At 38.5% G+C, this 15,854-nt stretch overlaps 1 protein-coding gene across 3 annotated transcripts in view; it reads right to left on the bottom strand.

Annotated features, from left to right (window-relative positions):
* Nucleotides 1-9,681: 9,681 nt before the first annotated feature.
* The window catches only part of RBPJ (recombination signal binding protein for immunoglobulin kappa J region), a 141,778-nt gene continuing 135,605 nt past the window's right edge, over nucleotides 9,682-15,854 (bottom strand). For all 3 annotated transcript variants that reach the window (XM_079305911.1, XM_079305910.1, XM_079305909.1), the window contains exons 10-11: nucleotides 15,167-15,270; nucleotides 9,682-14,375 (exon numbers count right to left, since the gene is read on the bottom strand). In XM_079305911.1, coding sequence (XP_079162037.1) covers nucleotides 14,060-14,375; nucleotides 15,167-15,270 — 420 coding nt within the window. In that variant the 3' untranslated portion in view covers nucleotides 9,682-14,059. The remainder of the gene's footprint in view (nucleotides 14,376-15,166; nucleotides 15,271-15,854) is intronic.

Raw genomic sequence — 15,854 nt, 5'->3', positions numbered from 1 at the left:
TGAGATCATCAGGATTTCATAGCTCAACTGAAGGTAGGTGTGGAGAAACCAGGGATGCTCCTTGTTCTGCTACTGGCTAAAATCCCAGCCCTTATCCCTGTGAGGATATTTGGCAGTGTTGCTGTGACTGGCTTGGTGTTGTTGCAAAGGAGTATGAGGACAGAAATGTCCTCCAAACCACTCTTTTCTTTGGAGTTGCTTTTTCTGTTGGCATCCCAAAAGATGGTCCTGCCACATGCAAGTAGGAAAAAGAACACTACAGGTATGGCACTGAAATTAATTCACTGCATCAGCAAGGGCACAGCTGTTGCTTCTTTGGAGAACCAACATCATGTCTCTCCAGGGTGCTACAGCTGATTTAATGTACCTCTGACCACCCTATGGGCCTGACAGAGGTCATCACAGGGTTAGGAAGAGGCTGTGTCTTTAAGACAAAAAACCCTTTATTTGCTGTGCAGATGTGGTCAGTGCTCATGTCACAAGTTGCAAAAAAAAAAAAAAAAAATCAGTAGTGACCACAGCAAATAAGACTAAAGCTAGCAGACAGGTTCTCACAGTGAATTTTTAACAAGAAGAAAGTTCTTGTTAATATATCAAAGGCTTTACTTCACTGAGATTGTAGAATTAGGGGAAGCATCCAGAAAATATATCTCAGGGCTCTTGTGTTAATTGTATAGGAAACCTGTTTAAATACTGTCAGTTGACTGAGGCAAAGCAATACAGTCCAGGAAAGCCTGTCAGGTATATCAGGAATAGTTCTGTATTCCCTTGTCTTTTTCTAGCATTTTTTCCTTTTTTTTTTTTTTTTAATTATTTTTTTATGCAGAGAAAAGCAAAAGCTGATGGAAATTCAAACAATTTTTACTGAAAGGCCTGGTTTTCCACAAAAACCAAATGCTTATTAACATCCAGCATGATGCCTCTACTACACTGATTTGTCAAATATTTATTAAAACCAGGAGAGACTTCCTTTGCTACACACTGAGGTCAAGACTAAGATGCACCCAATGACAGAGGCTGTGTAGAGATGGAATGGGAGAGCAAGCAAGCTGCAGGTGCACAGCTTTGTCTGATACTGCTTTTGTGAGATCTGTCAGAGATTAATAAGACTGGCAGAAAAGTGTTTAGGAAGACAGTGATTGAAATCAAAGCTGAATCTGATGCCCTTGCAGGTGAAACGTGGCTCTGCAGGGCCCAAACACAGGGCTGGGGCAGGCATGGAATGGAAGCTGAACAGGAAAGATTTTGGCCTTGTAAAGTGGTGGGGGACAACAAGTCATAGTGAGGATGAAAGAGCATGGTCTGTGGAGAGAGAAGATCATTGCAAACACTTGGGATTCTGGTTCTGAAAGTAAAAGAAATGTTCCCTGTATGGGAAGGAGGTACCTAGTGGGTGAAAGGGCAGGGGAAAATTTCTCCAGGCTGCAAGATGGAAGGAAAACCAAACTTCATTCTTGGTAGAGAAGCACTCATTCTAGGCAAGGTGGCAAGTGAAGATTTGAAGAAAACAACACACTGGAATGAATTTATTTTCTACAGGCCTTGTATAGGGTTTTGCAGCTGAGGGATTCTGTCAGCAGGACAGGCAGAGCTGAGGGTCTCAGCCCCAAGCACAGGAGCCAGAGGGAGGAGAGCTCCTGGCCATGGAGAAGCTGCAGCACACAGACCTGCTGAGCATCCCTCACCTGAGGAGCTCAAACTGCACTGCCAAGGTATCACCACCCTCCAGTCCAGCTGACCTGAAGGGCTGAGAACACAACCTGTGCTCCTCTGCCCCAAAGCCCAGTGCCCAGCACGCCCATGGGAGCTGCTGAAAGCTGCTCCTCCACTTCTTGTGCCCCAGCCAGCAGAGCTCACCTCTGCCATGGGGGCAGGCAGCCTCCAGGGACATGATACTCCATCAGAGGAGTGACAAAGGCTTCACAAACTATAAACTAGTTGCAGTCAGATAAGTAGAAAAACAACTATCTAATGAAGCAAGGGATTATTTTAAAAAGAAACCAGAAAACGGCACAATCAACCCCCTCCCCAAACTGCAGTGTTTGCAGTTAATAGCTGCCAATAACTGAAACAGCTACTCTTCACTAGCATTCTGTAATTAAAGTCTAAAAGTACTCTCTGCTAGAAGCAAACAGGTATTGCCTCTCCTGCCTCACCTCCAGCTCACTTTTCTCAAGCTCTTTTTCACCACAGAGCTCCTGTGTCCTCATTTTGGGGACTGACAGCAGCAGTCTGTGGTGCATCTCGGTGCTACCCTCTGGCTTTACTAGATAATAATTTCCAAACCTATGTGTCTGCTTAGGCTACAATGCCTTGAGGATCCAATTATTCTCCTAACTCTACCAAAAGTAACATTTCTAAATTAATATAAACTTACCAAAATGCAATTTTATAACTGATTCATGTTGTGTCTGTGCTTCCTCCAAATGTAGTTTGAATAAGGTTTTCTAATCTACTAACACATAAAACAAACTGAGGAACTTTGATATTATTTCCATGCGCCTGTGGGCTCAAATGTAGCCATCTGTGCAACTTCAGGCTCTCCTTGTGTGCCAAGAATTGTTATTTACTTACATTTGTCCTTGGTCCTCTCTGGAGGAACATTTTTGTGTGTGCTTTGAACACTCAACTGTGTCTGTGAGAGTCTCTCCACCTGTGCCATTGGTTATCGTCGCTATCAGGCTTTGAAGGAGGCACACGTGGGAACACCTGCTTTTTAGTTACATGATCAAGTAAATTTACACCCACTTTTTTCTTTTTTTTTCACTTTTTAATACTGCAGAATTTTACATCTGGCTTGAGGTCCCTCAATTTCATAGCTTTAACATGAATCTTCCTCTCTCGCCTCCTGACTGATCTCTAATTCCTGCAATTCCCCTTTTCCTTGGGGAGTATCTCACACACAGGTCACCAACAAAACTACTGTTTTTTCGTATCCAGGAAACTAAAGTAATTTTTGATTGCTTTTCCTGATGCATTGTGTTCAGCTTCATCAAATTTAAAAGGTTAATTTTATTAATATTTCAGGATTTCCATGTCTGCCCTGACAAATTACCGTTCACAATTGTTGGACCATCTTGCACATTTCTGATTCTTCCATTTGGGCCCTTCAGCTCTTTCTGTGGGGTGAAGAGAGATGTGACAACTAATTACCTGTTAGGAGCAGCCCACGGGAGACACTGAAAATAAGGGTATATAATAACAGATACATTTTCTAGATTTCACTCTCTGCAATACATTGCAAGGAAGGAGTGACAGCATGTACATATGTATAGTTAAAGAGGGTGAAGGCAAGAGGAGATGAAAAATTTTAGCACCTGGTGAAGCAGGAGACCACTGAGCACATAGATTGCATCTGTGTTGGAGAGGAATTTACCCTAAAATGCAAACACTTGAAGCCTTTAAGCGTGGATGAGTGGTTAAGGTAGTTTACACCTGTAGCAGAAATGTTCTATCTTCCTGGTGTAAATAAGGGTGCATAATACCCGAGGTACTGATGATGATCTGGAAACCTTGTACACATTTATTAGCTAGTTCTGCTTCAAACTCAGTCTAAGTCAGTGCCATGCAGCCCTGCTTGTTCCCAAACAGCAGCTTTGCAAACAATCTTGGGCTTACATTTGTGAATTCTATTTCAAGTGTAAGCTACTACATCCATAAAGCACAAATCCCCTTTTCTCTGAGTATCCAAGAAGTAATTGTTTATTTGTTTTCAAGTGTTTGTCCACACCAGTCACAAATACATCTGCACAGAATCCTACTCTGGGTGTGTCCATCAGGACTTAATTCTGACCCCAACACCCATCGATGGTGAGGGTGGGGCTTGGAAGGCCACAGAATCAGAGTCCATTGGACCAGTCAAAGTTCAGGCTTTGTTTATTATTATTTTTCATGTCATTTCAAGCAGGCAGAATAGGTAGTAAGTAGTACTGTAGTAAGAGTGGAACATTTGTACAATTTAGAAGGAAACAGTTCTTTCACTTTCCTAATGAACTTCAGTTCTGCCTCCAAGCTGAGATTCCTGCATCTCTCCATTCAAAAGCTCAGCTGGTTTCCAGACTAAGTTGCCTTACCAAGTAGAAACCCAGCACACCACTGGCAGACTCCTCATCCAACAATTGCCAGAGCAGGGGATTTCCAGGCAGCAGCTACAGCTTGAAGTTCAGTAATCCCCATTTTCCCTTATACACACACACACTCCTATCCCTTGCATTTTTGCTTAAGGTCTGCCAGATCCTTATTAAGGACCTCAAAGTGCTAAAGGTAATGGTTCTTCAGCATCCTCTGCTAACATTTTCATTTCATGACTTTTCATTTGTACACATCAAATAATTAGTATTTCTCCATCTCAGGAATATAATTCACTCCTTGAAGAACTTTACAGTTGAACTCCAGCTGGGAGATTAGGTGAAAGTTCTCCAGGAGCTTTCCTATTAAACTACCCAATAGAAAAATTTTTGATGGAGATAGGCCAGTCAAAGTTACTAATTTTTTTTTGGCAACAAGAAAGCTCTTATTACTCAAGAAAGAAATTCTGATTTAAGGTGAGAGAGAATTAAATTTTAGTTCTTCCTGCCTCAGAAAAGGGATTTAAACCTCAGTTTGCTCCTAAATGGTTAAGCTGGAAGACAGACTTTACAGTTTCTCCAGTCTGATGCTTTATCAACACCTAGGAACTATTCTTTATTGAAACAATGGAAACATAAATCTGTAGAGAAATATTATTTCAGTGAGATGCATTCCAAGTTTGCATCCAAAGTATCTTGACCACAGTTTTTTATTTCCCTTTTCCCCCCTTTTTTAAATTTCATTTTTTACTTGCTCCCTCGGACTCTGGCAAAACACATCAAATTGGTTAAGATTAGGCAAATTCAAGATGATCAACTTGGATGGGGCACATGCCTGAGTTTTTTTAGTAGATATTTTGTATATGATTTAATATTTTATATCTGAATTTACCAAGGACAATTAATTGCTAGAGAATAATAATTTTTAACTCTGTTCTGGTACAGTCCAGCAGTACATTGAATTGCAATTATCATTAATCTGTTATTTAATTTTTCCCATTTTACATCACCAGGTTTTAGAACAAAATTATTCATGGCCATCAAGGCTACATCTGGTACTCAACAGAGGATTTTCATGTGTGTTTTTTTAATGGCCCATGCTCTCACTCACTCATTTTATATATGTCTACACAACTGGAAAGTTTTCAGTCATATATACTGAATAAATTGAAAAACAAGGTAAATATCAGCATTGGTAGTGTCCACTCTAATTTGATCAGTTGCAAAGAATATATAATGTGTATAATGTCCAACTGATTAATAGAGGTTTTTTAGATTCCTGCAGATGAATAACAAAACTCTATCATATTTCATAACTCTATCCCTCAAGGTGGCTGAAAAAACATGCTGAAAACAGAGATCTTAATACAATTTTTTAAAGCTATGACTGTATGACTTATTTAAATTTTCTCCTTGATGTGAAGACAACCCCATGTAGGTAGTAAGCCTGTTTTACTGTTTCACCATCCTAAAACTCAGTGAGAGGAGATTAAATTCTTTGTTTTCTAATTTAACACATTTATCTTGGCAGCCAGTATCTATTTTCTACCTATTTTCTATTCATTTTCTAAATTTACCTGTAAGCTGACAGTAAAAAGTTGTGCAAAAATAGAATTTTATAATAATTTATTATTTCAAGCTCTAGATTTGGAAGATATCCAGGATATAAAGACACCCAGATCATAAGTTTTAGGATGAAACACACATGGCTCAGGACAGCTCAAGAACCAAGGTATCTGAAAGCAGAAATAGAGAACAACAATAATAATCAGATTAGGAGTTTTTTCTTTGAATAAATAGAACAAAATTAGTATTAATCTGAAAAATGAACCACTTGGTCAGAAGTGGAGCTGTATTTGAAAGTCTAAACACTTGCCAATTGCATTTATCCTCCCAAAATAAGGAATTTTTCTTATCAACATTATTTCTAAATTAAATGAAGAATAAACTATTTTTTCAGACCACAGCTTGATTTACATGTCTATTAAATCTCCAAGGTAAAACTGTTTACCAAAGAATTGATTTAGAAGTCCAAAGCTTTCTGCATGTGTGAAACTGGGAAGATGTCACAACATCATTCTGATGTCTGAGGTTATCACATCAAGCACATCAAGTCTGAACCCAGATGGCTCCTTAAGCCCTGGAAAGCTGTAAAAAGCAGAGTGGAGCAGCAGGACTGTCAAGGCACATACACAAGCCCACACAAAGATTAATCCATGCCAGATCCTTCAACAATAGTTTCCTTTATCTCTCTTCTGAAATTTGTACTAACTAGTTTGGAATCTCCAGCACAACCTCAAGACATTCTGATGTGGAACAAAAATAAACCAAAGTCCCCCTTTGTTGAGAACGTTGTGCTAGTTATTTGGTCAAGATTTAACACCTTTTTGCATTCATTCTGGCACACTGCCAGCCTGTGCCACCTTAGCAGGTACACCTCACCACAATGCTGGACAGGACCAGGCTGCAGCTCCCAAAATCCAGAGCAGGGTAAAGCAACAATGGGACCACTCACTTCCTCTCCTGGAAGCAGCAGCTGCTGTGACAGAAACTGCACTGGCATCAAAAGGCAACTCTGCAGTTGCTCTGTCTGTACACTGGAGAGCTTGTTTCCTGAATCTGGCAAACAAAGAATTGCACACAACTGTATTAAACAGTGAGAAATTTAAAACTATTTCAAAGGCACAGGATAGAAACACTTTGCCTTGTAACCAAGATGAGGGCACTGAAAATCAGATATACAACTTCCTAACCTAATGACTTCTTTCATGTTAAAATCTAAGTCCCTCACATTTTTGGAGAATTTCCAATTACATTTTTAAGGCAGTAAATTCAATCACTATGAATCTTCCACTGCCATTCCTAATTTCCACAAAGAAAAACTGTTGGCAGTGAAAGAACTAAAATGGAATTTGAAGCACACCCAACAGAGAACAAACAGCAACGAGGTAAAATAAGGCTAACAAGACACAAACCAACAATTTGTGTCTAGGTTTTTTTTGTACATATGTGTATTTCCATGGTGCTGCACAAGACATGCTTATGCAGATAAAGAAGTATTTATAGTTAGCCCTGAACTAAACTCTGAAACTATGCTGCACATACAGAAGTATCACTCAGATACTTGGACAGAGACCAGTGAAGTTAGAAGGCACTGCTGTCACATTTTACATGTGTAATGACACCACCAATGTGGATCTCAGGCTCACATCCCATTTCCCAGCAGATACCTTGGCTGGATTTTAAGCATATCATGTACTATTTTATTCGAATTATCAAAATCAAGAAGAAACACTAGAACAAACGGTCTCATTTATAAAAAAAGTTCCCTAAACTCATGTGGAGATTTTAAGAACTAAGTTTATGGTTGTAACCAGCAGCTGGCTATTAAAACAGTCAATTTCAAGACAGAAAACATAGTATGTATAGATCTGTGCTTCTATCTTTTACATAATCATTGAAGGCATTCTCCAAACTAAACTGTGAAGCTCTTGGAAGGACTCTGACAGTTTGGTCTGCAAGGCTGCGGCTCCTGTATCAAAATCCTTCCTTCTCTGAAGGATGGCCAATAGATGGCAATTTATTAAATGTTGTAATGTACTGGTATAGCAATGAACAGATGAATGCAGTTGCTGTTAGTTGCAAATGCCAAAGGAGTCAAAGTCAAGTCACTCAGGAGAAGCTAAAGCAGAAAGATGAGATGGAGACAGGGCACAGAAGTAGCTCCAATAGCACAAGGCCCCATCTTGCCTGTGAATGCACCCATTGGGCTTCAGAGGTGGAAAACTTCCCAAAAAGTGGGAGTGGTTGGTTTTTTCCCCAGGAGTGGGAGTGGTTTTTTTTTGAACAAGTAAGCAAACAGAATAACGGAGGAGACTGAAGATTTAAATGAACACAGATGAGGGGGCAACACAACAGTAAATATAATTAAAAGATAAAAAAACCCCAAAGGGTTTCTAAATTCAAAGGATTGATAACTTTACATGATTCTAAGTTGCACCCCCCTCAACTAAAAACCTGTAGATCTTCAGGACCAGGTCTGTAGAACCTTCTACTCCATGTTTCTACAAGCAGCTTAAAATACAATAAACTAACATTTCTTTCTCCCCACACCCCCACAGTCCCCAGCAGTAGAAACTGCACCAAGAGTGGCAGTGTGTAGTCTCAAAAGCTGGAGTTCACCTTACTTAAAAGCATCTCCTCTCCTAAATTATGCAGCAGAATTTACACATTCTGAGAAAAACAAACATAATTAAAGAACTGGAAAAACACACATGAAAAATAAGGGAACCAAGACTAGAATACAAAGGCAATAGCACACAGAACAGACAATACCCAACTTTTAACCATCCCTTTTCATACTTGAAGGAGATGCAGAACCTGACAGGTGTCAAATGCAAAAGATTTATCACATCTTTCTCAGAGAAGTAGTTAACTTCCATGTTTGCTTCTACAAAGAATCAAGACTTTCTCAACTTCCCTCACTTCAGCATACATCATTAAAGTCTATATTCAATACAGAAGTATTTTTAAATAATATGGGCTACAACTCCTCATGCTTTTGATCTAACACTAAGCTTGTGCTACGGGATATCAGAAATAAATATCCTTTACAGAGACACTGAGCACTCAGTTTTTTCTACCCTGCTCAGGAGCATGCAGCTCCAGTCTAACCAGGGCACTGTGAAAGGCCAAATACTTGATCAAGTTCAGTAGTTCTGAAATGGCACATATTAAATGTAAACATTAAATGAATACTTTCCTCCAGCCCAGTTATTTCACACCACTTTCCTTTTAATCTTCTCTGGATCCTAGTATGATTTATTACTGAGACTACCTACATAGCTAATTGACAAGGCTCAGCTGAAGAGATTTTTTTTCTATCCATAGTTCTTCATCTAAGATGAGCACTATCCCATGTAGTTTCTTCCAATGACAGCAACATGGAAGTTTAGCAAGTGACCATTCTCTTTGTAAAAACCTCAGATCTAATTCCTACTCTGTTCCAGAAGAATTAACTTATCATTCAGAAAATGACTGAAGGGTCTCAGAAATAATTTTGAACATAATGTCCATATTGTCCTGGTTTCAATAAACAGAAGCTCTGCAACTGCTGAGTTTATGACTATTTTAAGTGTCTTAGTGTCTTGCAGACATTTCAATAAAAAAAAACCTGTAATCCTCCTTTAAAGCCAGTGATTTTTTTGTTGCTGTTCCTATTGTTGTTCTTGCCTCTCCTACTTAAGGACCACTTTTAGCCCCTCACAGTCTTACAGGTCAACTTGTAGTTCTTCAGTTTAATACAATACTAGTTAGCACTGGCAGGCTTCTGCTATTCTATATTCTCTCTCTGCTACATCCACTTCCCATCTCAAGAACTTCTTTGAAGTGACTGTGTCACCTGTGCTTGCACATTTTAAAGTGTGTGATTTCCAGTTGTTCCTTACAATCCTACTATTCTGTCAAAACAAGAAATAATCTAATTTGCTAAATTTCTGGCTCTAGTTATCAACCAACTGAATGAAATGTCAGACATTCTGCAACTAAGAATAAAATTAAAAGGAGTCAGGTGCAGTAGTTGCAAAAAAGAAGTTGCTAAAGTTAAACAATTAAACACAGTTCATTTTTTCTTATTTAATAAATTATATAAAAAAGTGAAACTTTTTTTACACATTATTAAAAAACAGTTTCTTATCTAACTTCAGCAATAATACAAGCAAAAATGAAACCGATTTAGATTTCTGGGTGGACATTCCATATCCCATTTAAGTGGAGTCCAGTGTGCACAGCCTCACAAGTACTGATGACTTTTCACTCCCAGGGTTGGTCTTCTCTTGTGTTGTTCTGGTTCCATAGATGACCTCACTGTTGATTTAGGGAGGGGAAAAAAAAAAATCAAAACAACCGAAACAAACAAAAAACAAACCCATATTCCTTGGTCAACATTGGAAAAAAAACAACAAATGTGGCAAGTTTCAACACCTATTCAACCATAAGTACTTTTGTATCATCATACAGATGCTCAATTAAGTTTGTCACAGCAACAGTAACATGGTATTTTATATTTAGCCTTGTAGAAAAAATTGAAACCCGATAGTTTATGCACATACACACACAGAGTACACTTGACAAGAACACTTTTATGTGGTTTACATTTCACTTTTATTTAATCCTCAAAACTGCCCATATTGCAGGGTTTTTTGATGAAATATGGAACTGAGCAATTAATTCTACAAAATTATGGTAAAAACTTGCTCGTTTTTCTACCTTTATTGCTAAGAAACTTTACAGGTGCACAGTTTGTAAAAATAACCCTTTTAAGACTGAATGTATACACATGCTACAGGATTTTAAAAAATGACATTAGCATAGCACCTCCAGATGGGGCAAATGCAGTGCTGAACACAGACAGAATGTTTACAAAGTTAGAACTGCTCATTTATTTTACAGCTTCTAAAGGGAAGAAATTGTTCAGTCCTAAAAGGGTTAAGTAGAAACCCTAATATACTTCTTTTTCTAACAAAGCTGCCACTCAATCCCACAGTACAGTGCTTGAAATCAAAGTCAAAAGTCTGGCACAGGAAAGTATACACATTTGTTCAGTACTCATAAACACAGCTGCTTTTGAAAGACAGTAAGTAATATGGTTAATAATTGAAGAGCATCTTAGTTTCAAGATGGACATCTCTATGAAGTCATGTAATCCACAAGTGGGTAGCTTACTTCCAATAGATAATTTGATTCACCAGGCATTAATATTTTCTATATGGGAAATTCACCAATTTATGTCTTGAGTTAATGTCTTTACAGGTAACCATTCTGATTTTGTAAGTCTGTGCAATGAAAACAAGTACAGAATATCATTACTAACACAGCTGTGAGATGCCCTCAGGGCAAATAACTAGGAAAAAACAGCAGCAGCAGATTATTAAAGACTATGCTAGTGTTGAATTCTGAAATGCTGTTCCAATCAACAGAAAACAAGAAAAGGCATAGCTAAATTAGAGCACTCACTTTGCTTCTTCTTCCTATAGCTGGAACTATAACAACATTCTGAACACAGACTCAATTTCTATGTATACAGAATTAACAGCAGACTTAACATCTAGACTTGAACAGTCGTAAGAGTTTCATACTGAAACACTCTATAAGTAGTTTTATCAAAATCTTGAGATATTGTTAATATAATGAAAATGGTTAACAGCTCAGAAGGCCAATATATGTAACAATATCACCCCACAGAAAAGAAGTTCAGGAAGATAATGCATCTGAACAACTGGACGTACTAACAACAGTAAGGAGCTGGAAGACCATTTCTGTACTACAGAATAACTACTGGCAACAAGAGACCCACAAGCCAAATGAAAAAATGTGGTTTAAAATGGTCTTGTAAGCAGAATAGGCTCTTTTTTCACCCACTTGGCTGTAGTGTGTAGAACAGCAGATATTAGGCTAAATCTTTACAAGTCAAGGGATATTACATCTATTGGGCAAAATTACCGCATGTAAAGAAACTGAATATAAAAAGTATTGCATTTATATGTAAAAAAATTTAAAATAATGAGTATAAAAGCACGTGTCAAGTTCTGAAAAGCTATTTTAAATAGTCTTTGAAGGTTACAAGGCTTGTTATGGTTTGCCTGCTGTGTGTCTGTCATGGTTTCTTGAATACCCTCAATTTCATATATGTAACTTATTTATTTTAATTCTCAGTCTAATTAGTGATGAAAATCTGTGGCTCTTGAACTAAGCTGTACTGTAAGATATTTTTGTGCTTCTAACAAAAACACTGTGAAACGATTCCTGCCACAAACCAAAAAACCCAAAATGATACAGCACATACAAAGGTAAACAGATTTGCAAGTAAATGCCAGTAAACAGTTTAAAACAGAGATAAGGCCACAATGAATCCTGCCCTTGGTCACTGAAATGGAGATGAGGTGAGGCAGCATTCACTAGTGCTAGGAACCAGCATCGCGACTACCAGGAACACGTTTCGTAGCACAGAGTAACGAGAATGAAGGCCCATGGTAAAACAAGCACATTTCAGGAGGATAGTGGCACTGATTTTACTATTTGCTAAATATACTTTATAACCAATTTCTTCCTTTAACACATTGTTTTCACACACACAACGGAGCACTAAAGCAAACAAGTAGAATGGAGCGTCAGAGTACACAAATGCAGAGTGATGCATTAAAATGGTGGTGGGTGTTGAAACTGGAATAAGTGGTCAGAAATAAAAACCCTATGAAAATGGTCAACAGGTAAGTGTGTAAGCAATGCACTGTAGGAAACCACAGGTTCACATTTACACAGCAGTTGTGACTTTTGCTTCAGGGTATAGAAAAGGCTGAACACACCATGAAGTTTTGGCTTTTAAAGAGGAAGATCACACTGTCAGAACTTGTCCTACAAGTCTATGCCTAGCTCTGTGACTACAAATGAACTACTGGGGTACACTTCCAAATACAAATGAAGGAGGCTGATCTACAAGGAGGGACAAAACATGGTAAAGTCAAAATGAAAAACAAATGCAACAACCAACAAAGTCAAAGTGCAAATGAGCCTTGAATTTATGCTGGAGAGAAGACGTGAATGTTGCACAAGCTGTTGGCAGGGAAAGGGAAACCCACAGGAAACAAGGATGGGAGGAGTTGACATCTTCATAGTGCTTTTACGATTTTCTATTTGCCCATTTCTAAGTAATAAAATTTACTTCTAGTTATTACTGTATGATCACTTCACAATGAAAGCACGTTCTCAATACAAGTGTTACACAAAAGTCTGGCCTAATTTACTGAACAGTATGAAGAAAAACATGCTTGTTGTGATTCTTAAGTGATGAAGGGCATCACCTACCAATCCCATTTGTAGCACATACTTCTCATGGTACTTTAGTTACATGCCAACAAGACAGAAGACATGCTGCCAAATGAAGTCATTGGGAACATTCCACTTTTGAAATAAAACATTTAACTTACACTTAATACAAATTATGTACAAGATTAGAAAAACCTGAACAGATCCTGAAACATTTTCAGATGTAATATGACTGAGCAAGGAAGAGGGGGAGCAACCCAGTAACAACCCTTCAAAAACACCAACATATGCCTGTGACATGAACAATCATTAATATGACTGCTTGAGATGCCACTTTTAGGAAAAAAAAACCTCATGTAATGTTAGAACCTCATGAATTATCACTATAAATACATATTTAAAAAAGAAAAACAGAAATAACTATTAACAATGACTGAAAACAGAGCACTAAAGTTAACATACATTGCATGTATTGCAGGCAAGGCAGAGGCATTTTTTAAAGCTTTTGCACAGACTTCATATAATCTTAAAAAAAATATGCTGGCCTTTACAAGGTTCTACTTGCTGAAATAAAAACAATTTCAGTTCATAAAAAGTCACAAGACTTCAGTTTAAAAAAAGGAACAGTTCCAGCCACAGACCAAAAATATATTTTTTTTTTTTAAAACTGGAAGAGTATGGTAATTAGATTATACAAGCATGGTCAGGCTTGGAACCTGAATATACTTCAGAGCAAAAGCTCAGAGGAAAAAAAAATATAAACTATTTGGTAACAAAAGTGTACTATATGTTGTGATACAAAAAAGGTATGGTGAAAATGTACCTTTTATACTAAAGCTTATACAAGTTCCTTGGTCCATAAAAACTATGTTGTGTTCATGTTTTCTACATGTTTGCTCAACATGTATCCCAGCCACATTTTTGTTTCTTGCCCACTAAAAAAAACACAGCTGAAAAATAGATTTTCAATAAAGTTCTTATGTTTCGGATGTTGGTTTTTTTTCTTTTTTTATTGTGGCTTCTGTTTTTAAGATCAGCACTTGCAGGTAACAAGGTTCAAATCATATCACCTAAAATGAAAAAGTGTTTTCCCATGAAACCACAAAAATTGTTCAGTTCTCTTGAATGTAGCACGAAAAGTCAATTAAAGTCCAGACAAACAACAGTAGTTAGGAAACTACAGTTGCCGTAGATGATGTGACATTGGTGGGGTTTGTGCTGACGCTTGTGTAACTTCCCTCACTGTTTGTGTTTGTTTCACTGGAAGCCATGAGGCTTGAGTTGGCTCTGAGGATTGCTCCAGCAGCACTGCAGTGTGGCCGTGGCCCCGGTTCCGGTGTGTATGTAAAGGTAAGGCTGGTGGAGTAAATTATTCCATCGTTACGGACCAAAGTTACTGGAACCTGGACTGGCTGCCGGACCCACCTCCAGCCCTCTCGAAACGCAGAAATGTCTGGAACAACACAAAGCATGCTCTCTGCACATCTGAAAAACAGGAGAGTCAACTGAGTACAATGCACTTAAGTTGGAAGAATTCAATAGAACAGAACAGTTCTGTTGGAAGGGACTTGCAATATTCAACTAGTGCACACACTGACCACTTCAGGGCTGACCAAAAGTTACAATCACATTATTGACGTGTAATGCCCTTTATTTGGTTAAACACAGAGAGGCTTGGGGCATCAACCGCCTTTCTAGGAAGCCTGTTCTAGTATCTGACCATCTTCTCAGTAAAGAAATGTTGCCCAACGTCCAGTCTAAATCTTCCCTGGCACAGCTTTGAACCATTCCCATGTGTCCTGGCACATGACAGCAGGACGCAGAGCCCAGAACCTCCCTCTCCACTTCCCCTCCTCAGGACGCTGCAGAGAGCAGTGATGTCACCCCTCAGCCTCCTTTTCTCTAAACCAAGCCCAAAGTCTTCAGCTTCAGGTCTCAGGGTTTTCCATCCCTTCACCATCTTTGCTGCCCTTCTCTGGCCATGTTCTGGTACCTGAACATCCTTCTTAAACTGGGGAGCCCAGAAAAGCATGCAGTGCTCATGGTGAGGCTGCACCAGTGCTGACTGCAGTGGGGTAGACATCTTTTGACCAGCTGGATGCAGTTTGGTCTCCCTGCTGTCAGGGCTCATTGCTAACTCATCCTGGCAACCAGCACTCCCAGATCCCTTTCTGCAGCACAGAAAAGTGTACACTTGAGTGTGAACACACAAGTATACAGCCTTCAAAGCACCTAGCAAAATATAAACACCACAAATGTAATAGAAAATATCGTACCTATACATAGTTTCAGCTTCCACATCCCCAAACCAGACACGTAAATTTGGAGTGAAGTTCTGTCCTGTAAGTTCCAACATTGCTACATCCCCACCACCATTCAACTGGAAACAGAGCAAATAGAAAAAGAAGAAAATCCCCCCCAAAATATGTATTATTAAGAATAAACACTCTCCCCTCAGAAAAAACCAACCAAACAAGAAACCCCAACAAACAAAAAAGCCACAAACAAAACCTTCGCATGCAGATAAAAACTTTTAAAGTGCTGGTTTTATCAGCTGGACAAAACCAAAACACAAACACAATCTACACAACTGAAGTATAAACAAGTAACACATCTACAAGATACTGCCAATTAATTTGATACTATGAAGGAATTTACAAGTTTTGATAATGGCCACTTAGAATAGATGTCCACAAGGCTTTGAAAACAGAGAACAAAATCTTTCAGAGAAGGTGTAAGGGAAGCTTTAAGTCTTTCTTCTGCCAAATGCTGGGGGTGCTTTTTAGTAAAGTTCTCTCTGATCTACAATTGGCAAGAGACAAAAATTTCTAAATAATCAAACGTAAGTTCTAAGGATATCACTACCATGGTACTTCCAGAAATAAAATTCTAATTGTATACAACAATATTGTATAGGCTAATACATTCTGAAATGTAAATAAGAAAAATTATTACAACAAAGTA

Source organism: Erithacus rubecula (assembly GCF_903797595.1).
Source record: "Erithacus rubecula genome assembly, chromosome: 5".
NCBI lineage: Eukaryota > Metazoa > Chordata > Aves > Passeriformes > Muscicapidae > Erithacus > Erithacus rubecula.
This window is presented reverse-complemented; position numbering and strand designations above follow the sequence as displayed.